General features: G+C 43.1%; 1 protein-coding gene across 12 annotated transcripts in view; it reads right to left on the bottom strand.

Moving 5' to 3' along the window:
* LOC124797888 (voltage-dependent L-type calcium channel subunit beta-1) overlaps positions 1 to 25,263 on the bottom strand; it is a 739,772-nt gene that overhangs the window by 523,266 nt on the left and 191,243 nt on the right. Inside the window, exon 1 of one of the 12 annotated variants that reach the window (XM_047260991.1) lies at positions 2,243 to 2,316. The exons of the other annotated variants lie outside the window; for them this stretch is intronic. Coding sequence (XP_047116947.1) covers positions 2,243 to 2,257 — 15 coding nt within the window. The 5' untranslated portion in view covers positions 2,258 to 2,316. Of the gene's footprint in view, positions 1 to 2,242; positions 2,317 to 25,263 lie in introns of those variants that run through there. 12 annotated transcript variants of the gene reach the window in all.

Below are 25,263 nucleotides of genomic sequence, written 5' to 3'. Positions count from 1 at the left end.
CTAGGATTCACTTAGGTAACATGGAAACTGTCTCACTAAGATATCCATGTTACTCTCGTATGCTGTACCTCAAAGACCCGTTAGCGAGAAAGTCTGACCGCAGTCGTCTTTGGAATCCTAGCTCCAATACATCTTCGCAAGAGGGAAATTGTCAAATAGCGAAAGGTCTCTTGTTCTTGCACATTCGTACCAACACAAGCTGACAGCACTCGGCATTTGCTGTGTGGAATGTATTAAAATTATCGATTAAAAATAAATAATAAAACATTCACAGTTCTGCATAACATCATCCTACCTATCACGCTTAGTGACATATTCAAGACAGTCACTGACCTTTAGTGTTTAATATAGTGAAAAGTATGTAAATAGACGCAACAGAACAAAATTACGAATTACATTCTGCTGAACTTCAAGGCATGGCAGTTTGTCACCGCACTGTTCTGTGATTAGTCCTTGTTGACACGTACATACAATGCATGATGTTCCGCATAGAATCTAGGGTAATTAATAACCAAAGCCCACACTGAAACGAAGTATATCATCAGTTAACGTGATGTGAATGTGTACAAATAGCTTTTTGTGTCTTATATTTCGTTGGTTCTACTTACCCTCGTGAACAATACTCCTGATATTGGCCTTTGGTTCCCGTTGTATGATGTTGGGCTTTTAAAAAAATTACATTCTGTCTTCAAAATCAACATTAGGCTGCCTCGCTACACAGGGTCTCAAGTTTATTAATCTAACGTTGACAATGTAAGTTCAGAATTAGTCGCAACTTATTATCGAAATCATCAACATCCTCACCTCACCATCTGAGGTGTAACCGAGCGACAAAGGAAAGTCGGAAATGGAAAGCCAGTCGAAGAGCGCTATATTTCCCCCGTGTGCTTTTGGCGGACTGAAAATCCGTAAGAGTACGAGGGGGTGGAGATCTCTTCTGAGCAGCACGCTGCAAGGCATCCCAGATATGCTCAATAGTGTTCATGTCTGGGAAGTTTGGTAGCCATCGGAAGTGTTTAAACTCAGAAGAGTGTTCCTGGAGCCACTCTGTAGCAGTTCTGGACGTGCGGGGTGCACCTTGTCCTGCTGGAATTGTCCAAGTCCGTCGGAATGCACAGCGGAGAAGCATGGATGCAGATGACAAGACAGGATGCTTACGTACGTGTCAGGTGTCAAGGCCATATCTAGACGCATCAGGGGTCCCATATCATTCCAACTGCACACTCCCCACACCATTACAGAGCCTCCACATGCTTGAACAGTCCCCTGCTGACATGCAGGGTCCATGGATTCATGAGGTTGTCTCCATATCCGTTAACGTCCACCCGCTCGGTACAATTTGAAACGAGACTCGTCCGACCAGCAACATGTTTCCAGTCATAATCCGTTCAATGTCGCTGTTGACGGGCCCAGGCGAGGCGTAAAGCTTTGTGTCGTGCAGTCATCAAGGGTACACGAGTGGGCCGTCGCCTCCAAAAGCCCATATCGATGTTGTTTCGTTGAATGGTCCAGTGTTGAAGTCTGCAGCAATTTGTGGAAGAGTGGCACTTCTGTGACACTGGACGATTCTCTTCAGTCGTCGTTGATCCCGTTGTTGCAGGATCTTTTTCCGGCCGCAGCGATGTCGGAGATTTGATACTTTACCTGATTCCTGATATTCACAGTACACTCGTGAAATGGTCGTACGGGAAAGTCCCCACTTGATCGCTACCTCGGCGATACTGTGTCCCCTCGCTCTTGCGCCGACTACAACATCATGTTAGGTCACTTAAATCTTGATAACCTGCCACTGTAGCAGCAGTAACCACTCTAACAACTGCGCCAGACACTTGTCTCATATAGGCGTTGCCGACCGAAGCGCCGTCTTCTGTCTGTTTACATATTTCTGTATTTGAATACGCATGCCTTTATACCAGTCTCTCTGGCGCTTCAGTGTATTGGTAGAAGCTCGATTACTTAGAAATCCCCATCTTAAACATGTTTGGACACCCTGTAATTGCTACTCGATGTTGACATCTACTCTAACTTGCCTGTGATCGCGGAGCGTAACTTGCCGGGAGGAATCTTTCTTTTTCGCCGACAACGCTAGCCTCTTTTGGTCGTTTAGAGCCACTGCAAGAAGACGACTTCCGCAAGCCGCGAAGAGTGCGTGTGGTGCGTGGCGGCGCGTGCGCGACTTGGCGTGTGTGGGGGTGCACTACCGGGTCCGGCGGTGAGCTCTACACTGCCAGCTACTACTCACCCACAGCACATACATCAGGTGGGCAGAAGCGCGCCCATGGCGCCCATGCTATGTACCGGCAACTAGTAGGCAATCCTGAAAAAACAAACGGCTCGCACAGTGCACAGGAGACGCAGCCGGCAGTGCGCCGCCCTCATACCTAGCCTAGCCTAGCCTACACCTAGACCTAGACCTAGAGCAAATGCGAACCCAACTGCGGCACCCAGCTGCCCGCGCCAAGTGGCACACACACTGGTTACTTCTCTGGACGAACAAGCACAGAGGCGCGGGCCAGTCATCACTATTTTGGAGCGTAGTACTGACGTGAGAGATTGCATTCCTGTAAAGGTTTCTGACAGTGAATCTATCTTACACAATGTGAGCTTCTTCACCATCAAGTCACTAATACTATGCTCGGAGCAGTTGTCGCTCTCATAATTAAGTAACTTAAGTATACTTTTAACTCTTCGTTTCTCCGATTTATGGTTTCAGTCTAAAACATTGGCTTTATGAGATACTACAAAAATTAAATGTTTTCCAATTGTAAATTTATCTTTTATATTTACATCAGAACCGTTTATACAAAAAAAGCATAATTATGAATTATTTTTATGGTCATTATAATAATTTTATTTGCTTAGTTGCTTATTTAAGGATCACCACAAGCTCAGAACCATTGCGATATTGTTTCCCGTTTCCTTTTTTCGTTTGAGCTAGATGTTTTCCATTAATGCACTGTGTCTATCACCGTCTTCTTCTGAGTGATTGGCATGAAGTGTTCGCCTCGTATCTCGGAAAGTCATAAACGTCACTGCAGCTGTTCTGAAGGTGTAGCTGTTCTGAGCGTATTCCGCGAGTATATCAGTACCCTCTAGACATTTTTTGACGTCCACTTATCGTGCATTATTTTTTTTAGTATTTCTGCCATAGGTTTTGAACATGTGTTACTTTCATTTGTAATCAATTATTATTATTATATGGGCATAAAGACGACCTTTACGTATACGCTTTGTGTCTGTAATTTTTTCGTGTTGTGGAATTGATTTCTTGTTTATTTTTGTACGAAACAAGTTTTCATATTATGTTTCAAGTATACTGTGTAAGATCTTTTCCTCTCAGTCTAATGTCGCTAGAAGATACCTCTCAGAAAGGATAAGACACTCGGATGAAAGTGCTCAGGTTTTCTGACAGTGTTGTTATGATTTATCTCTATTATTATTATTATTGTTGTTGTGGTTTTATTTTTATTATTGTATTTTTCGTGATTATACGAATTATTACTATTACTGTTAATGTTATGATGTATCACAGCACTACCCACCCCATACGTAATTATGTTTTATTAATTTTAGACATGTAAGATCTTCATTGTTTAAGTATTCCCATACTATTGTCCTATGACATTTCTTACTACACTCCTGGAAATTGAAATAAGAACACCGTGAATTCATTGTCCCAGGAAGGGGAAACTTTATTGACACATTCCTGGGGTCAGATACATCACATGATCACACTGACAGAACCACAGGCACATAGACACAGGCAACAGAGCATGCACAATGTCGGCACTATTACAGTGTATATCCACCTTTCGCAGCAATGCAGGCTGCTATTCTCCCATGGAGACGATCGTAGAGATGCTGGATGTAGTCCTGTGGAACGGCTTGCCATGCCATTTCCACCTGGCGCCTCAGTTGGACCAGCGTTCGTGCTGGACGTGCAGACCGCGTGAGACGACGCTTCATCCAGTCCCAAACATGCTCAATGGGGGACAGATCCGGAGATCTTGCTGGCCAGGGTAGCTGATTTACACCTTCTAGAGCACGTTCGGTGGCACGGGATACATGCGGACGTGCATTGTCCTGTTGGAACAGCAAGTTCCCTTGCCGGTCTAGGAATGGTAGAACGATGGGTTCGATGACGGTTTGGATGTACCGTGCACTATTCAGTGTCCCCTCGACGATCACCAGTGGTGTACGGCCAGTGTAGGAGATCGCTCCCCACACCATGATACCGGGTGTTGGCCCTGTGTGCCTCGGTCGTATGCAGTCCTGATTGTGGCGCTCACCTGCACGGCGCCAAACACGCATACGACCATCATTGGCACCAAGGCAGAAGCGACTCTCATCGCTGAAGACGACACGTCTCCATTCGTCCCTCCATTCACGCCTGTCGCGACACCACTGGAGGCGGGCTGCACGATGTTGGGGCGTGAGCGGAAGACGGCCTAACGGTGTGCGGGACCGTAGCCCAGCTTCATGGAGACGGTTGCGAATGGTCCTCGCCGATACCCCAGGAGCAACAGTGTCCCTAATTTGCTGGGAAGTGGCGGTGCGGTCCTCTACGGCACTGCGTAGGATCCTACGGTCTTGGCGTGCATCCGTGCGTCGCTGCGGTCCGGTCCCAGGTCGACGGGCACGTGCACCTTCCGCCGACCACTGGCGACAACCTCGATGTACTGTGGAGACCTCACGCCCCACGTGTTGAGCAATTACGGCGGTACGTCCACCCGGCCTCCCGCATGCCCACTATACGCCCTCGCTCAAAGTCCGTCAACTGCACATACGGTTCACGTCCACGCTGTCGCGGCATGCTACCAGTGTTAAAGACTGCGATGGAGCTCCGTATGCCACGGCAAACTGGCTGACACTGACGGCGGCGGTGCACAAATGCTGCGCAGCTAGCGCCATTCGACGGCCAACACCGCGGTTCCTTGTGTGTCCGCTGTGCCGTGCGTGTGATCATTGCTTGTACAGCCCTCTCGCAGTGTCCGGAGCAAGTATGGTGGGTCTGACACACCGGTGTCAATGTGTTCTTTTTTCCATTTCCAGGAGTGTATTTAGACTGCGCTGATCTCAGCCTCACATCAAGTATTTGCTTTAATAACGAAAAATCAATTTTGAACGAATTGTCTTTTTTTTTAGATATACAAAAGTTTTTAGCAGTTTTAACTAGATGTTGGTGGACCTGATTCAGCAATAGGGACAGCGGTGTTGCATTTCACTCAACAAGCATCTGAGCAGTAACCTTGACTAGTGAATTATATGTTCGCAAATCTATTGAGCAAATTTTTTAAAAGTGTTTTGAATGGCATGGAGTATGATTGTATTTTTTGCACTGCAGTAGTAATAACGGTGCCATGCGTTCGAACGGTCTGGTGCAAGACTTTCAATTGGACACCACTTCGGCGACTTGCGTGTCCGTGAGCCAGCAGCACCTTGTTTTCCCAGGAGGTCACCCATCCAAATACTAACCGGGCGCGACGTTGCTTAACTTCGGTGATCGGGCAGTGCTGCTAGTAGTTTTTTGTACTGCGTTGTTACTACAACAATATTTGGAAATGAGGGAAGCAACCTATTTGACATCTACATCTATGAAGTTCCAATAATTTTCTTTATTGTAATTCCAGTCTTGGAGCACAATGTTTATTAGCTATTTTGTGAAAATCCAGTCTTGGAGTACAATGTTTATTAGCTATTTAGTGAAAACTTTTTCTTGACTGTTTCACATCTTGTTTCAGAAATTAACCCACGACAGTGATCTGTTGCACTTAGTTATGGAAACTCTAAAGTTATTATTATTTTTTCTTTCACCAAGAAATTTATTTGGACTACTTACAAAGCTAATACTTTGGTTCGTTATACGGCTCCGTTTCTTTATCTTTGCACCAATCTCTCATGCACCACGACAGAAGTGTCCCAAAGGCTACGAGAACCATTTCTCCTCCGACCACACCCGTATTTTTCTGTACTTCACGTACTGAGACCTACGTTTAGCAGAATGTATCTCGCACCCTACCTCTTATTCCGACATGTTTGCTCCACTTCCTAAGTGTATCTCAACTGACCTCAATTCGGTTCTCTTAGTCCACCTACTTGTTCGCATGTTCTGTAGTAAAACACTTCAAATGGTTTCACGTCTCTCCTTCCGCCTTTCTCGTTTTCAGTTTTCAATTATCATGTACTAATCACTGAAAATTCTCTGTATCATGGAAACATTCAGCTTCACGCTTATGACGGAAACTCCCACCGATAGACTGCTTTTTAGCAAAACTATTGGATTATACTAATCGAAAGTAGTTATAGTGTTCAATTTATTCAATTCTGAAAATGTTAAACTCATATTACAATTTTAGTACATCTCCATTAATACTCTCATTTATATTGCTTTTTTAAGTCAATTTACTCACTGAAGCAGGTGCATGAGCAGCTCACTAATCCTCTACGAAACATTTCCATCTCCTGTCAGGAAAGTAAAATATTCATCCCTCTGCAGAGTGTTATCGTCTCCACTCATATTTCCTCCACTCTACTGTGTGCATTACTTACAGAGTCGTTGATACTTTCCTGCTATAAAAGTTAAACAACGTGCAAGGTATGTTACAGAGAGCTGCTGTTTCTGTAACAATTTGTATCTCGTCTTTACTGTCTTCATGGATTAACATGAATATTATGAAATAATCTTTCACAGCTTCACCCGTACTTTAATGTGAAATCGCACTCAACATCATTTATGCTGTCACACATATTTTTGCTCATTTTTGTCGATTTCGAGTATGATTAAAGATACAGTCAACGAAGTGATCCTTACATTTAATTATTTAATGGACTGTTCGTTTGAGGAAAAGTAGTTTCTGAAATTTTATCAATCTCTTAACGTGGCGTAAAGAACAACTGAAATTCCTGAAATCTTAAAATGTATTTTTCTACGACACCTGCTGCAACAGGGGACGTTCAACGGGAGAAAGCACTGACGTTTTTCAGCATTCTGGGATCGGCGACACAGAGTCTGACTGTGACGGTTGTTTCCGTTCTGTTATTTCGCTCTCCTGTTAGTTTTTCCTTCGCCCTCTCTCCCCATTCCATTTTCTTTCTGGGCGCATATTAATAGCTAAGTAGCTCATCAGTTTATTTACAAAAAAATCTTTACTTTGGCCGTAGCTTACAGTATCTGAAACTACTGAAGTACTATTAATTCTTAATCCATAGAAGTTCCTTTTTTCTTCGAATTGTTCGATACTTTTTAACTGGAAATTCACCTTATTTTAAAATAGATTTTCAACAGAATAAAAAAAAAAATTCCTGTAGATACTTTTAAGCTGGTTGTAGACAGCTGAAGGCATTTTTGACAATGACTGACTGAGGAGCGAAGGAACCATTTTGTACTTAAGTACTTATAATCTCAGTTGGTTTACTATCACGTTGTTTGCTGTGTGGAACGTTTACTCAAAATTACTATAGCAGTACATCTCATCACAGCCTTATCGTAACACGACGTGTTCTCCGTAAGTGTCTCTCTCTCTCTCTCTCACACACACACACACACACACACACAGACACACACACACACACACACACACACACACACACAACCTACCTACCTACTTCCTCAATTCTATCTTCCTTTCTGAGCCATTCAACTATTTCCATCATTCTCGGGTCTTTGTGTTAGCCAGTTCCCTTGCTTTTATTTTTTACACAGTCATCACTTGACTGATTCAGAGTCATGCAAATACACAAATTTTATTAGCTACTACTACTTCAGTTGTTTTAGAAGCAGTTCTGTCCTCCTGCTGTCTACTACTGCGTAGTTCCATTCCTTCAAAACAATTCCAGACTTTGGTCACAAAAAATATTATTCTTTGGTGAGGAAACAGCCTTCCACAAGTTTGAAGCAAATTCTTTCCAGTTCGTTTTCGTCGTGCCATCGTCACTTACTCCTGATCGTATTCGAAATGAGAAGCAGTTATCAGCAATACTGAAATATTACTTTTGTCTCATATCCACTATTAAATTGAATCCAACACGGAATAGGTTCCTGGAATGAACGCCGTCTACTCTACTGCGATAGTTTCAGTAATTTACTACTCTTCATTATGGGTGTTTAATTATTTCCCCACGTACGTCATTTATAATTTAGAGCTCAAGAGTATGTTAGGCAAATTTTAGTGCACTAGTTCCTAATTATTGATACGTGCAAGCAAATTTCCATTCTTGGTCATCTCTACACTACTTCACTTCTGAAATCTAAAGTTTGCCAAGTGAGAGTTAAATGGATATTTGGCACGAAGAAGCACGCCAAATACAGCGAAGAGTGTTTATAGATTTCACGTTTAAGGTGTTATATAATAGTATTTTGGATTTAGTTATTTATGTAGATATTTGCATTTAATTAAGTCAGTTTAGATGTACATTATAAATACCTGGAGATTTTCCAACCTTGCCTTATATTAATAATATGTAAGAGTGTAAAACTCAATACGTATGTATTACATCCTCCTTGCATTTTAATTTGTTATTTCTTAGAAACATAGATATGTTGATTTAGCGACGCACATGAAAATAAATTTCATTTCTGAAAGTAAAAAAGTTAACTGCAGACGAGTTTTGCGGTAATATTATTGCATCAGTAGTCGTAATATCTTGCACTTATTACGTTTTGCCGCTGTCAAGGTTCGCATTCGCAGCTAATTTTCGTTAACAACTGAGCATGCATCAGGTGGAAAAGGATTACAGGATTATTAAAGCAGGGTTGCATCGTGTAATGTGCGCTTACTTCGAATATGTGATGTAGGTGGTAAAATTCCAAATATTCAGTGGCATAAAGAGAAAATAAACACGAGAAAAACAAAAGATCCATGATATTAAAAAAAAACAGAAGTTACTTGAGTTTTCGCTTTTCTGTGCAGAGAGAGAGAGAGAGAGAGAGAGAGAGAGAGAGAGAGAGAGAGAGAGAGAGAGAGAGCGAGGAGGGGGGGGGGGGAGGAGGAATATGAAGGGGCAATGAGGGAAGAGGAGAGAAGTAAGGGAAATAAAGAGCCAAACTGGCAGGTGTGGGTGTTGTCAGCTCCAAAATGTTGGAACGCCTTTTTGAATTGTTCCGAGAACAGGCAAGTTTACGAATAGAGGACCGTAACCCGGAGGCTCGAAGGAGAGAGGATGAAGAATAGCTATTATATTTGTTGTATATGTACCTGCTCTTCTTGAATGGAAGGAGCCATAACGGACTTGGTATGGTTTCTTCTCACTGATCACTCATGCCGTAGACATGTTTCGTAAAGCGAGACATGGAGCACGTTGTTAGCGAGAGGTGTACGGCACCTCCGAGGTAGTACAAAATTCTATCACGTATGTACGCCTCGGTTGCAACGAGTAACAAAAACGTTCCTTAGATTTCATAGACATTTTAATGTTGTCCTCAGATTTGCTGTACGGTTTCTGCCAGCAGCTTTTGGATCTATCGAAATATGTAGTTATTTTTTACAATAGAACTATTCGATTTTTAACAGCATTATTGAAGTCTTAAAAACATGATAACAGTGATATGGAGCTTATTAATGTTTTATGGAAACGTTTGACAAAAAAGTGGGACATTGTTCGCTGCAAAGGCTAAGGTTTCCGACAAAGCATTGGTTATGAACCGTATTTGTTGTTTACGTAGCAGTAGAGGCCAAACAGAGCGGTAGTCCTCGCTGTCGTATTATCATATTCCTTGCATCTTTTTGCTAACTGTCACTTCAAAGATAAACATATGCTAAATCAATGGACTGCTCTTTCCAACGGCTTCCAACGCCCTTCAATGAAGAACCTGTTTCCATTTAGAAAACCATAGCGGATTGTCTTGGAATACAGAAAATCGTCATATTGTTATGTACAATTATATATACTCGGAAACCATTGTTCGGAAGCTCTGAGTGGATTAAGATGTGTCTGAGGTGTCTGCCTTAAGTTGGTCACTCTGTACTATTTAATCGATACATCATTATCGATTTGTAATGCGTCAGTATAGTAATAACCATGTGACTGAGACAATGCTCTCGTGTTGGAAGGAGGGGACCCCTGTCGCCGTGGTGAATTTGAAATGTCAACAACTGAGTATTGATTCTATACTCGAAATAAAATTGACGTTCTATGCGTTTTGATCAGGATGGGTTTGAAAAAACAAGCCATGTATCCCTGAGACTGTCTCTAGGTGAAATCTGTCATCATTCCTTGCTTCGTTGGTGTTCATCCGTCAGCATAACAAGCTTTTTTTACGATTGCTGGTTTTGGTTTATATAATGAATTATCTTCAGATATTCCACTGCATTCGTCGTTAGTTTATTTGATACGAATATCGTATGGTATGCTTCGTGTAACGGTATGTCAATCATTGTATACGATATGGATTTGACATTGCGATTACGCAGAACGGTAACTGCTAAAATCGCTACTATCTTGGCGGATAATAAGTGTTCTCTTAGAACACACTAAATTTCGATATGTCTCCGAGTGGATCGGGGCAGGACGGAATATAAATACGGAACCTATGTCGATACACACACCACGATTACTGTCACTCCTAAAAAGAAAGATAAACTTGGTCTCACACCAAAATCGTATCCACGAAACTGATACGACATATTTCTTTGATAGCCAAACCGATGTATCACGTAGCAGCTCGGCACACTAATCAATAAACATTCTGTGTAACTGAAAAAGCAATATTAGTTAGTCTTTCTGATGAATAACAGGCTGAAGCAATTATATATTGTCATCATCATACACTAACTTGTGGAGAACTGCATTATTAGTGGTCGCAAAGGAACAGTCTTAGTAGCACATTGTCGTAAATTTGTATCGATGGAGGCAATGGAATAAGCCTCTGAAGTTATTAAGAGCTTTCATGGCCTCCCTGTTTTATGTGGCAAGCAGTTTGGAATTCACATCCCGAGTAAAACAACGGCACAATGACATGCAGCTGAGATCGAGTAAGTTTTCAAATTTCAGTGTCGTCGTAAGTCAAGCTCGTCGCAGACGATTTCCGCACGTCACTGATGGCCCATTAACAGCGACATGTGTTCACTATATATTCACGTTTACTAGTGCTACCCACTGCACTCATAAACATGTACACCTGGCTCGTAACAGGAGATATCGGCTGCCTCTCGCTTGTCAAGGTGAAATGTGGCTCGCGTCGATAGTGACGAAATCTGAAGGCACAGAGGTTTTAGATAACTCAAGAATGAGTATCGATGCAACTAAATTACCGATCTCGTTGACGCCCGAATGAAACGCGCAGAAGAATTTAATAATGTGACAGTTTACGCAGCAGTCTAGGCGAAAGTGTGAGACAAGTGTTTCATTTTTTTTTTCTTTTCAGAGCAGCGAATGAAAGGCCCGTTCTAAATTTGGCTTACCATTTCCGCTTCTAGTCCGGTATTTCTAAGCAGTCTGTTGAAATTTTCATTGGTATTGACTTGCAAATTTATCTTTTATCTTTAAATTTATGGACGCATTACTATCCTCTAAGCAACTGTCTGAGGCGCTCTAAGATGAAACGGAACACTGACACTCGTTCTGAAGCATTAAACGGCTGGCCAGATGTCTACGAAAGACATTACAAGACTGTATTACTTATTTATGTTTCGTACGCTAAAAGGAAGGGGAATAAAAATATCTTAAATTTCAACGTCCTACTGTTTGCAGAATGAGTGTTCTGAACTACAATTAGAGGACAAAACTAATGAGATAGCTCCTAATATCGTGTCAGACCACCACCTGCCCGGAGTACTGCAGCAACGCGACGCGGCGTGGCGTGGGCTCAAAACGTCGCTGGAAGTCCTCTGCAAAAATAAGTGACCCAAGCTGCTTCTAGAGCCGTCCATAATTGCGAAGGTGTTGCCATAAATGTTCGTTGGGATTCATGTCGGGCTATCCGAGTGCCTAATCGCTCGCTCGATTTGTCCAGGATGTTGTTCAAGCTACCTGCGAACAACTGCGGCTCGGTGACATGGCCGTCCACAAAAATTACACCGTTGCCTGGGAATATATGGTCCGTGAGGGCTGCGGTCAGTCTCCGAGTAGCCGAACATAACCAGAACTCACTCCAATCCACGTGAACTCAACCCACACCATTATGCGGCCACTAACAGCTTGCACAGTGCCTTGTTGGCAAATTGGGTCCATAACTTCGTGGGGCATGCGTCCCATTCGAACCCTAGCATCAGCTCTTACTAAGTGAATTTGGGACTCATCTAATCAGGTCACGGTTTTCCAGCCCTGTAGGGTCGAACCGATACGGTCACAAGCCGAGGAGAGTCTAGGGCGTCGCTGTCGTTTTGGTAGTAAGGGCACCAGCGCCGTCGTCTGCTGCCATAACCCATTGACGAAAATTTCGTCGCTCTGTCTTAACGGCTACTTTCGTCGTACGTCCGACGTTGGTTTCTGTGGCTCTTTCATGCAGTGCTGTTCATCTGTTGTCACTGACAACCCCACGCAAACGCTGCTCTCTCGGTCTTTAAGTGAAGGCCGTCGATTACTGCGTTTATCGTAGTGAGAGTTAGTGCCTGGTATTTGGTGTTCCGGGCACACTCTTGACACTGGGGATCTCGGAATATTGAATTTCCTAACGATTTCCGAAAAAGAATCACACGTCGAGCACCAACTACCATTCCGCGTTCAAGGTCTGTTAATTCCTGTCTTGCGACCATATCTACGACGGAAAACTTCTCACGTCAGTCACTTGAGTACAAATGACAGCTCCGCCGATGCATTGTCTTTTTATTCCTTGTGTACGAGACACTGCCGGCATTTGTATATGGGCATATCGTTATTCCATGACTTCTGTCTCCCCATTGTACAATGGGGCGTGCGCTCTAATAGGCTCTTGAGGGTTTAAAACTATGTATTGGAGCGAAAGCAGGTCGCTCATTTGGTGGAATGCACACTCTGAGAAGCAAAGAGAGGTTTGAAGTCAACTCAGTTTCAAAAATAATAGCGAGAGAAGCATACATAAAATCGGAACTAGAGAACGTCGCTTAGCAGCAGGTTTCAAACACCATACAAGCACACCCGGCAAGACATCAGTCACCGTCTTACGTGAGCACCAGGGCCACTTTGAGTGCTGTAGACGGTGCGCAACTGCTAATAGACGGGCATGTTTCCCTGCACCGCAGACCTAAGTCTAGGCGCTTCAGTCTGGAACCGCGTGACCGCTACGGTCGCAGGTTCGCATCCTGCCTCGGGCATGGATGTGTGTGACGTTCTTAGGTTAGTTAGGTTTAAGTAGTTCTAAGTTCTAGGGGACTGATGACCTCAGATGTTAAGTCCCATAGTGCTCAGAGTCATATGAACCAGACCTAAGTCACGGTAATGAATTGCGTCCATCGACGGTATAGAACCAGAGTAGTAAGGTGGGCTGACATGGAGCCATGACAGAATTGCAGAGAGGCGGTACAGACATTAGGCGGTACAGACATTGTGCATTCCCATTACCGCACCGTGACTGAAGCTATCCGATATTTCGGTACATTAACGGACTGTCCAATGTGTCTACAAGCGATGGTGTACCACTGGCGGCGATGATACACGACGTAAGAACAGTGGTCGTAAAAAATCCTAATCAACGGGGGCCGCAGACCAGTGTCACGCTTTGCAATGATAATCGGGTTCAAACCCGACAGAAAATGATGGCATCGACGGATGGAGATCTATCACAGTCAGTTTCCGAGAGTAAGTTGTGAAGATAACTGTGGCCAACATACATTTTGAGACGTCTACCTCGGAAATGCCCATACCTCGTAGTGGGACGTGAAGCTACACGTTTCCGACGGACCAAACAACATGGAAACTGGGCCGTAGCTGAGGCGTGGAGGATGGGCCGACGAGTTCGATTTCACCTCTTTTCAAACTTATGCGAGGTGTCCAGTGCACCGACGATCCAGCGAAGCGTTCAAACCGCAGCATGTGCAGCGAGAAGTTCAGGTCGGAGGTGATTCTGTGACACATTCTATGTGGTATTTTCCGTGCTATGTTTCGGACCATTTCATTCGAAGTACGCAGCACATGAATAAGAATTCTTATTTCGACGCTATTAGTGTCCAAGTGTTATCAATTATTCTACATCGGCATGATGAATACGCTGCAGATACTCCTCTCTCTTAAAATAACAACACCCGTTAAAATTTGTGTTACATAATACACAGCTCTACCACTACGATTTATTATCGAAAATCTATTTCGGTCTAACATGAAATCATCTTAGAGTCTTCCACACCAAAAGGAGAAAACTAGATAACAATTGTGTACTATTCTAACACATAGCCATTATGTGTATGGACATTACGTGTAGACCATCACATATTAATACAAGACAGTACTTACGAAAGCAACTCAGCTATGAATTCTCACAGTTGCACTCCCAATCAATGTAACTTACGACATCTTCCTTTAGTATTATTAACTGTCCACGCGTAACATTTACGTCTTGAGAACCTCAGAGGCGATTCTCTGTTACGTTTTAAACGGAACAGGCCAAAGACCTTTAAGATGGCAGCCTTAAACGTTCCAGAGATATAATGATAACTGATTTACTCCAACTGTCAACGCATCGCACATCTCAGTAATGCTCATAATTCGACTAATGATTGCTAGCACCGGGCTTCACGTTGCTATATGTCCGTGTGCGTATTAGTGAACTTGTAGTACTGATCCTCGTCATTCCATTATACGGCAGATAGTTGTTCATATTCGCAACTATCTGGTTTTCTCCTTTTTGTGCAGGAGACCCGATGAATGTCTGATGTTGGACCGAAATCGACTGTCTTCAATGAAAATGGCGGTACAATTGTATATTTTGTAATGCAGTTTTTAAACTTCGTAAAAGTTACCGCCGACGCGAAATAAAACGACAGCTCTGTTCACTGGGCACCACTCCTAAGTTCCTGGTTTGACGAACATTCGCGCAGTGTATCGCAACGCGACTGGCCGGCAGTTATCGTCCTTTCATTAATGTCACAGAAGCTGTCTCGGACTATCTGGCACAGAGGGAGTCAACATCCTCCAAACTTGTTAGGTCTACAGGATGCAGCCATCAGTCGTTCGTTTCAGCTGGATATGGCGTGCAGAAAAACACCTGTGCTCTCTCTTGCTGGCCGAACTACGGTAATTATAAGGCTAGCATTGGTGTCACACGGTATTAGCATCGTGTCTCCAGGACGCGAATAACTTTGTTGTTTACAGTGTTTAGTTTGTCGCTTAGTTCTAGCTTCTCGCTCTACATTTCCTAGTAATAAAACGAGAACTGTGAAACAAAATCTCTCATTATCTTATGCCGAGCGAGATGTCACAGTGGTTAATACACTGGAATTACGTTTGGGACAAGCGGCCTTCAGATCTGTCTGACCATCCAGATTTAGATCTTCCTCGGTTTCGCTAAATCACCCAAGACAGATGGCAGGTATAATGTATCATGTAATAAGATTGCTATGCATTAATGCGACAGTAAAAGAGAGAGAGAGAGAGAGAGAGAGAGAGAGAGAGAGAGAGAGAGAGAGAGACAGACAGACAGAGAGAAGGATATTCTTTGTTACTCTGTGGCGTTGTGCGCTTTGATAATTATTCTTAGAAAGTAAGCTTTTGTTCTTGTTAACATTTGATTTCATGAGAGAGGAGACCGTTCTTTAATAAGTGGTAAAAACTGACCCCATTACGGGTTTACATAGGAATTTTGGATATATACATCTTCATGTATGATAGATAATCGCTAATTCATATGCGAGAAGAATTTCATTGACACTAAGGTCAATAAAACTTCGTTCATTTCAAAAAGGTACCAGTCACTTCCACAAACGACGTATACTCAAGTGTTATCTATTAATGAATACCAGCAAGAGAACAATTCCGACGGGACCGTTCAGTTCTAATTAAATAATTTGATGCTTTCCTCGGAAAAGAAGTGATTTCACGGATCATTTATTTATTTATTTTTTGCCACCAATGTTTATAAGAACTGAAGGCAATCTGATTGCTATGCAACAGAGCCCCGACGAATATTTCTCCGCAACTTTGATTAACACTTTCAGCTTCAACACAGCATCTGCAGCAGCTGAAGCAGATCGCCATAACAACGGAAGCGTACGGTGTGAAAGCAGTTTCACCCATCGCCCTTTGTTCCACGAACTACAACAGAACACACACACAGACAATCACTCATACATATAAAGCCACAGTACAAGGTGGTGTGGGAAACATCGTATAAAAGGCTCAGTATAGGCAAAATACAAACAACAGTAAGTGAAGATAACTGAGTGATTTTATACAGGATGGCAACTATGAAACCAGACACGGCCGATTTCCTTCCCCATTGTTATGTAATCCACGCTTGTCCTCCATTCCAGATAACTTCGTAATGGATGAGGCTGGCCTCCCAGATCGACCAGCGTTTTGTGTCGAACCGCGACCGGAAAGAAACTTGACGCACCATTCCACAACGGCGGTTGTCGACAGATGTGCTGCCTCACACATATTCATCACACTCCCATGGATGTCTACCTGTGTTTGTCCTCCGGCTGCCAACAAAACAACAACGTAACAGCACGTTGGTCCTGCTTGGACGCATTTGGTAATAACGTCGCCATAGCTCATGTTTCCACACTTACAGCCCGCACGTCGGAAACACCCGAATATCATACTAACCCCTTGCCTGCACGTCGTGCTTATATACTCACAATGGAGTCTCTCTACGTTGCGTAGCGCTGCAAAAACGCTCTTAAACTGCTTGACCTTCGTTTATAGTTCATTAGATTACCAATGATAATGAGCGATACTAGAGGTTACTTAATTTCCTCCGTGTATGTATAGCTCTGCGCACAGCAAACATTATAGAGGCATCCAGATGTTTTTTTAAACTCCCTTAGCTCTCCAGTTTTAGCTGCTTAAGACTGATGACAACATAGCGTTCCAAAATTTTGATACAAATACCCGGTAATGTCGAATGAGATGGCGCTGTGGTTATGGCGCCGGACCCGCGTTTGTTTCATCAGATCCCCATCCGGTCATCCACATTTAAATTTTCCGCATTTTCTAAAAATCACACAAGGCTTCCTGTGCCGAGTTTCTTCTCAACACAAACTTCTGTTTCACGTTTGTTTATCCTGTTTGTTAATGGAATGTAAATTGTCATAATCTTTCTCAAATCCCTGCTAAGGTATTCCCTTTGCAAATGTAAATCCCAGTTCAGTAATTTCATATTGACTTATCTTTTATGTTTGTTATGATTGGAGACCCTTGGAAAACTATCAAGAATCGTGCGAAACATCTACCAAAGCCGGCCAGTGTGGCCGAGCGGCTCTAGGCGCTTTAGTCTGGAACCGCGCGACCGCTACGGTCACAGGTTCGAATCCTGCCTCGGCCATGGATGTGTGTGATGTCCTTAGGTTAGTTAGGTTTAAGTAGGTCTAAGTTCTAGGCGACTGATGACCTCAGAAGTTAAGTCGCATAGTGCTCAGAGCCATTTGAACCATTTGTCCAGTGCACCGACGTCAGATAGATGTTAAGTCCCATAGTGCTCAGAGCCATTTGAACCATCTACAAAAAATGATGCACAAAATCAGCGTTTCTGATGTTTTCCTGTGAAGACTGAAGTTCGACTTCTGAATGATGAGGAGTCATCCACTCAATACTTTTGACCTATGGCAATTTAAAAGAAAATTACAATTTTTTTCGGCAAAGGAGGGAAGAAAAGGTTTACTTATGAAATCCAGTTGAATAAATGCGGTGGAACCGTTTTGGTTAGTAGTTCATGGTGTCTTTAGCTCAGGCGCGAGATGATTCAAACATACCAGAGGTAAAAGAAATTTTTTTCTGCCGGATAAAGAAGGTAGCTGAACGTTGTGGAAGCGAGCAGATTTGATCATCTGACTGTGCGGTTCTTGATGTGTGTTCAGAGGGAGAGCACAGTGCGGTGTTGGGAATGATCCCTCCGTTGGAGCAGGACGTTAAGTCTGAGAGTCCCCTTGCTGCTTTAGCGACCAGAGCGTAAGGTGCCGCAATGGTTTCATCGTCTCCATAACTTGACGTCTCCACGCAGAAGAATTAAAAGGTGACAATGTAAACCACTTCTTTAAAAATCACCCACGAAGAAGAATTTTGCCTCTGTAAAAAGGGGACGAAGATAATAGCAAACAGTTCTCACTTGGATCTTTCCAAATGAGAAATAAGGGAGCTCATGAATGTTTGCCGTACTCAACCCGTGAGTACCTAAGTCCATGTTGTCGTCTTTGCTTTTCGTCCTCTTTTCTTCCGCAGCTGCAGATATACAAACTTTATAGGTTAAATACCATCTTTCACGACTGTAATGAAAGTCTTGCTAAGACTAAACGCGCTTCGCTTTATTCTAAAGCATCTTCAATGGTGAGGTTTCGTGGCGTAAGCGAAACGCACCTTCTCAGAAAACGTATTCATTTTTAATGATCTTCCTCCACACAGATGATTCAGAAAAGGAAGGAACGTTGAAGATAAACCCCTCGTCGATACTGATGTCATTCCAGACTGAATACAGGCTCAGTTTCCACTATCTATCTTGTTTATTACTATATTTACGTGGTCGTTATTGCCTGTATTCAACACTACCCGACGATTACTTATGAACATATATGCAGACAATCCACACGAGATTATGTACGTATTTTACAATAAGAAAGGTATTTGGGGAGATACCGTAAAATACTCGATGCTACACTGAGCAAGAATGTTGTTAAAAATACAGAAAATAATGAACTAATTGAACCTGTGTAGAAACTCGCCAGATGGACCACCCCTATGCTCTCTGTACAGTTCCGCTGCCTGCGTAACATTTCGCCTACCTTCAACAACAATAAAACAAACGTTACGTCGATGTAGTTTGTAGGAAGGACAGCCTTTACTGTATACCTGCTCTACACAACAGCATTTAAGAAGAAACAGACCGGAGGCTGTAAAATGAAAACCACCGAAGAGCCCGCACAATGCCATTGTCTACGGAAGAAGGCGTGATACCAGTAAGAGCACTGAGGTCCCTAACTCGCCGGTAGAGGGACCCGGGTGCACACCCACGTGGCGACAGAGCGAACACGTGGACGCATCGACCGTCCACTGCACTGAGTCGAGCTGAAAACAGGGGAATAGAGGCTTCAAAAGATGAGGCTAAGGGCAGTAGTGTTTCGTTACAGCGGAAGGAATGCGAGGAACGAAAATTCATCGAAGGATGGCGTAAGTTGTATGGAGAGCACTGCATGTCCGTTGCAATTCCGACGCTCAGTCCAGCCTCTGGGACAGTGAGTGGCTGCCACCTTAACTCAGCCGGTCTTCAATGATGAGAGCATCCACCTGCTGGACAATGTGGACAACGGTATCCGTAGCGCGGTGTCGCGTTCCAGATCGTGCGTCATCCGCCAGTGACATCCGCCCTTCCATGAATCGCTTGTGTCACGCCCTGATCCTCGCAATACAGAAGCAGTTTTCCCCGCACAGTTGTGCCGTTCTTCGATGAATCTCCTTTCCCCGCACTTCTTCCTCTGAAAGGGAACGCACTACACCCCTTTGATCTTGTTCTGATGGTTCAAAGGGCTCTAAGCACTATGGGACTCAACATAGGAGGTCATCAGTCCCCTGGAACTTAGAACTACTTAAACCTAACTAGCCTAAGGACATCACACACATCCATGCCCGAGGCAGGATTCGAACCTACGACCGTAGCGGTCGCGCGGTTCCAGACTGAACGCCTAGAACCGCTCGGCCACACCAGCCGGCTCTTGTTCTGAAGCCTCAGTTCCTCTGATTTCTGCTCTGTCGTCGCGTGCGTGTGCGCCTATGTCCCTCTAGCAGCGGGTCTGGGGCCTAAGGATTCTTATATGGACCACGTCCTCCATAAGTATTGGTTTTACGATCCCATTTCATTTTACATCCCTCGGCTCTGTTTTTTGTGATCCTTATATTAGAGTTTCAGTAGCCAAAGAAAGAACTTATCTTAACCAAAGAGACTAGAGTTCTAGCTTTATTGCACTGAACCTCGTTTATACACAAGTAGTGTGAACTTAACACCAGAAGGACCAAGGAAACCCAAGTTTTCTTCTGGAAAGCGCCAAATCAGCTACCTTCGTTATACATATGCTAATGACCAAAATGTTAGGACCACCTTCTTAGTAACGCGGAAGGCAATATGTAAGCGATTCTGCGTAGCATAGATTCGGCAACTCCTTGGCAGGCTTCTGGAGTTATGTAGCACCAGAAGTCTTCGCACAGGTGACGCAATGCCATCGAGGTACAGGTCGGTGGTTTGTGGGAGGGCAGTTGGCGCCTAACAGCGTCCCAGTCGTGTTTCATGGGGTTCCGATCAGGCGAATTTGGTGGCCAATGAATCAACATGAGCTCACTGACGTGTTCGTCAAACCACTGTGGCACGATTACGGTCTTGTGACACGTACATTTATCCCGCTTGAGCAACGATGTGATAAATGTTTATGTAACCATTAGCTTATATTGTTGTTCCTTGATAATTTTGTAGACTATGTGGTTTCCGATCGCTGGTCGTTCACGCTAGTACCTCGATGTACGTGCTTCAGCTTTGCCCTCCACTGACAATATACGTTTAATTTATAACAAAATTGGTTGCATACTACGTCTTGTACGATACGGAAGTATTAACAGTGATTTTCTTCTTCACTTCTTCGTGTATAATCAATATAAATTTCAGTGTAACATTACTTATTCCAACAGACATAGTGACTTTCGCAATGATCAGCACAATGTTTACACCCTCAGATCTGTGTAAATAAACAGATCAAACAAGAAATTGGCTCGTTCGTTGTTGTGTCTTCGATATTTATTTCTAATTTAACGTACAGCCGCAGTGTTCAACGACATATACGGTGAAGAAGACTGTCCCGTTCAGAGCTATGACTGGAATTCAGTTATCAAAAGACTGCTCTATCATTGCTGACTCATAGAAATTGGAATACATAACTTTCGGCGAAGCTTTAGTGAAAAAAATCTTTAAAACGAAATATTTTAGTTTCGAACATACTTTTTTTGTTTTATCTGAACGACGAAATTAAAAAATTGCAACCCGACTGTCAATAATATTGTTGTACCTGCTCTTATTTGTAGAGAGGAAATTAGGTATAAATCAGTAAACCCCTGTACTTTAAGTGATTGAACTCCTACGTATAAAACAGTTTCAAACTTCTGGTTACTTTATAAATGAGTCGATGGGTGAAATATTGGTCGTTAAGCAGATAAGAGACGAGAAGTTTAGAGAAGGATTGAAATTATGTTTAAAGTTTGTTGCTAGTCAACAAGTGCTCGCATTCTCAAATACTGGATGAATATAATCTGAGTATCTGCCGCAGTGAGTGATGATGTCTCATGACACGAACAGTTTCTAACTGTAATACCTGCCTTATTGTCTTAAACGTTTGATCTAAGATTATACCTCCTAATGAATAGATTACGTCAGCATTTTATGTTTCTAAATTCGGTCAACAACTATATGAAATGTTGAAAATAAATTTTTTGTTGCTCTTGAAGCTGTTATGTAGGCAACCTACAACGAGGATCGTGAACCTTGAACGTGGATAGCAGTTTTGTTTACCATTCTATGGTTGGTTCTGAGCACTATGGGACTTAACATCTGTGGCCATCAGTCCCCAAGAACTTAGAACTACTTAAACCAAACTAACCTAAGGACATCACACACATCCATGCCCGAGGCAGGATTCGAACCTGCGACCGTAGCAGTCGCGCGGTTCCGGACTGCGCGCCTAGAACCGCTAGACCACCGCGGCCGGCTTACCATTCTAATTACCTCGATGACAAACTACGAGAGAGGAAAATAAACAGCTATCCGGTCGTGTCCAAAATCAATTCGCTCTCGGGAGAGTGCGATGGTTCTGTTTTTCATTGATCGCAAACGCTCTTCGCAGGTCACTCCGGTGGCCAGAAAAAGAATGAGCCACTAACTACTTCGTAACTACAAAACAAAACAGGCTCTTTCGAAATAAACTGACTGCTATTGCTCCGTTTATACAAGCGGACTTCCCCTTTTCACATGAAATGTATTCGCAGTTGCGAATACGAACAACCATTGGCTGTATAATGGAGTGACGACACTGAAAACTTGTGGCGTGCCAAGACTCCAACCGGACGTCCTGCTTCACGCGGGAGGTCACCATAAGCCGTTTTGGCTACCCGTGCACTACTCACGGCCACGTCCACGTCCACATATCGTCGTTTCTGCGTCACAGCCTCTACTCGTCCACACAGTATGTAATTCCGTGCAAGGGAGGACATTTTAATTGGAAGTCACTGCCCGGTATCGGCTGATAAATACGATACTGCCTGTGTTGTTCAGAAAGACGTGCATGCGTGTCCGAAGCGACACTGCATCGTTCTTCTTAACACAGGCTCTGCAGTATCACGTTTCTGAGTTTCGGCTTTGACTGGAAATGGTTTTCCCTGCCAGCTATCCAAGTATGTCGTACCTCTCTCACTATGAGCCCTGTGCGTATTTTATGTTGACTTCTCTCGTCAATACGGAGGAATGCGTTTGTCACCGCCTTGTTACAGGGCAATCTTTGTACAATTTTCTGTGTGCTGCTTATCTGAGGTACGGATGAGAAGTAAACCCAAAATCCGCCTAAGTGGTGTGTGAAAAAAAAAAGTTCTAGCTGTTTAGCACACAGCAGCGAAGTCGCTAAACTTACTAATGGGTTCGGGATGGTCCTCTCTTTCGCCTCCGTTTAGTGACAGCGCCTACTCAACACACACGAACGCACCGGTTAGCAAGTAGTTGCTGATCACAGGTACTCATTGCCCTGTGCTGTCCTTATGGCAGTGCATATGTGATAGTAGTTATTTAGCCACCACTGATTTCGAGGTAAAAGCAACGACGCCACACATTGAGGGAAAAGCGCTGTGAACTACTGACATCGATGTGATCGCTACGCAGAAGAAAGAAGAATACACAACGTCAAAAGCAACATGCGAGTAGCAGCTAATTGTACTGTCCTCGACACTCGTTTCCATAAGAATTCCAGGCGTTTAAAAAAATTTTGTTCTCCGTGATATATTTAACACAACATATTATTTATAACCTCTGTATACAGAGGCATTCACGAACATATGCAAATATTTTAATATGTTATTCTACAAGTAGAACTAAAGAAAAAAGCTCATATAAACATAGGTCCGCAAATTTTTATTTACGGAGTTACGGCTAATAAAAGATTTTGCCTGAAATTTAGCAACGTCGCTAATATGAAGCCGTCGCAAAACTGCACGAGCTTGAAGGAAAGTGCAATTTTCCTGACTACGATGACTTCACATCCCAGTGCACCCATTCTGATTTATGATGCCTGCAATCCCTCACATCATTTCAGATGGATAGAGCCAGATCCTATGATTACGTCACAGCCTATTCAGTTTTGTCCTGTTGCAGTTCTCAAATAGTACTCAGTGCCTAATATACTCAACATTGTCGACACCTACCAGACGCCTATTTTTACTGTATGACAAGCTCTTGTGTAACAGTTCTTTCATATCGTGATATTCTAACTCTGACCTTTGGTTTCCTGTCCTGGCCCTGCGCCCGCCAGGTTACCGTGGCTGTGTTTTGTGGGTATGATTGTTTTCGTGTTTTGAGATGCTGCTTTCAACTAACTTTATTGTCTACTGTGCACGTCGCAGGCACCTATTTGACAGCTACCATTTATAATTTTAACTAACATTTTACTGTAGATCCATGTTCAGCTCTAGCTCCTCTCTAATTGCATTTTAACTTATTTTTTGTTTCAGGCAGAATATCAAGGATCACATCCAAACACATTATTTTGTTGAACAATCTGAAGATGATCATTAGGAGTGAAACCAGTCATTGAAGAAAAGAAATACTTGGATTGTGGAATGTTGTGATTTTTACATATTCCCAAACTTTGGATCATTGTTATCTACAAAGTGACCATGTCACTCCTCAAGACTTCCTTCCCTCTTTCCTTCCTTCAGACGGCCAGTAAGTAAAGTCCTCGCATCAGCTATTCTGTGTATTTTATGTAGACTACATTTCACCCCTATTGAACCAAATGCTTTTGTATTTTCCCCTTTTTGCACCAAATATAATTTCGAGAATTCTTAAAACAAAAGAAAGCAACCAGAAACGAATGTATGACACAGAAACAGACGTAATTTTCGTTGCTTATCAGATATAGTGTAAAGTCATACACATTTCTATGTTCAGCATTGAAGAAATGGCTCGTTTATAATGGACTGTAAAACAGTAGGCTTTTTTAATGCCGCAGTTTGAGACTTAACACGTTGGAAGTAGTTTCTGGGCGTGGTTGCAGCAGTAGAAATTTACAATACGAATAAAATTGCGTTCCTAGTCACATCAAGCATGCAAGCATTATCTCATGAAACTCTGTGGAGCAAAAGTATGAAGGCTTCGAAACGGACCTATATTCTAAAGGGAAATGATACCTCTCGCCGCCTATGTTAGGATAAAATCTTTCGCATTGGCGTTTAGTCCTGGTGAGGGGTATTTTGTGAATGTTAAGTCATGACCTTAGCGAATGGGAGATGAATTTATGTTAGTAACACACCAGTAACATCAGTCTTTATCGTCAACTGCCCGTCCATTGCGATTTATGGTTGTAAGAAGTACAAATAATCAGCGTAGTACGACATGAACATGCCTACGATTTGTCGGTGGCTGCTTTGAAATAGTTGTGAGCCATTACCTGTCTGCAGTGATGTTTGCCGCTAGAGTCGTACTTGGCGAGGCTTCTTTTAAGCTAATTAACTGTCCTCGTTGCTGTGGAAACAAAGTGTTTTGATTTTGAGTCTCTTTCGACCTAGGAGTTTTGAAATGCTGCAGTGCGAATAATATAACGTGGGTGTCGGTAGCAAGGAGAACGTAGACGGCACGAGGAGCGAGGCAGGCGAAGAAGTTCCACCTCCCCTCGCAGGGATGCCAATATACATCGTGATTGAGCTACCCCTACCGATTCGTTTTATCCAACCCACAGTATGTCCGTATCAGGAACAGTATCCTGAAAGACGACAGCCACGTAATTTATGCAAGTTACCTTCAGATCTCTGGGCGACTGTTAACAGTACTGTCAAAACTACAAGTGAGGATTGTCCAAGAGTTACATGCTATTTTTGGACACAGATACACCTTATTTGTGCCATATTTATTGAAGTGTCTCCAACCTTTCTTTGTGTAATTAGCAATGTAGTCATACAGACTGT

This window comes from Schistocerca piceifrons, chromosome 5 (assembly GCF_021461385.2).
Source record: "Schistocerca piceifrons isolate TAMUIC-IGC-003096 chromosome 5, iqSchPice1.1, whole genome shotgun sequence".
Lineage (NCBI taxonomy): Eukaryota > Metazoa > Arthropoda > Insecta > Orthoptera > Acrididae > Schistocerca > Schistocerca piceifrons.
The sequence above is the reverse complement of the archived record's forward strand: the minus strand, read 5'-3'. Positions and strand labels throughout refer to the sequence as shown.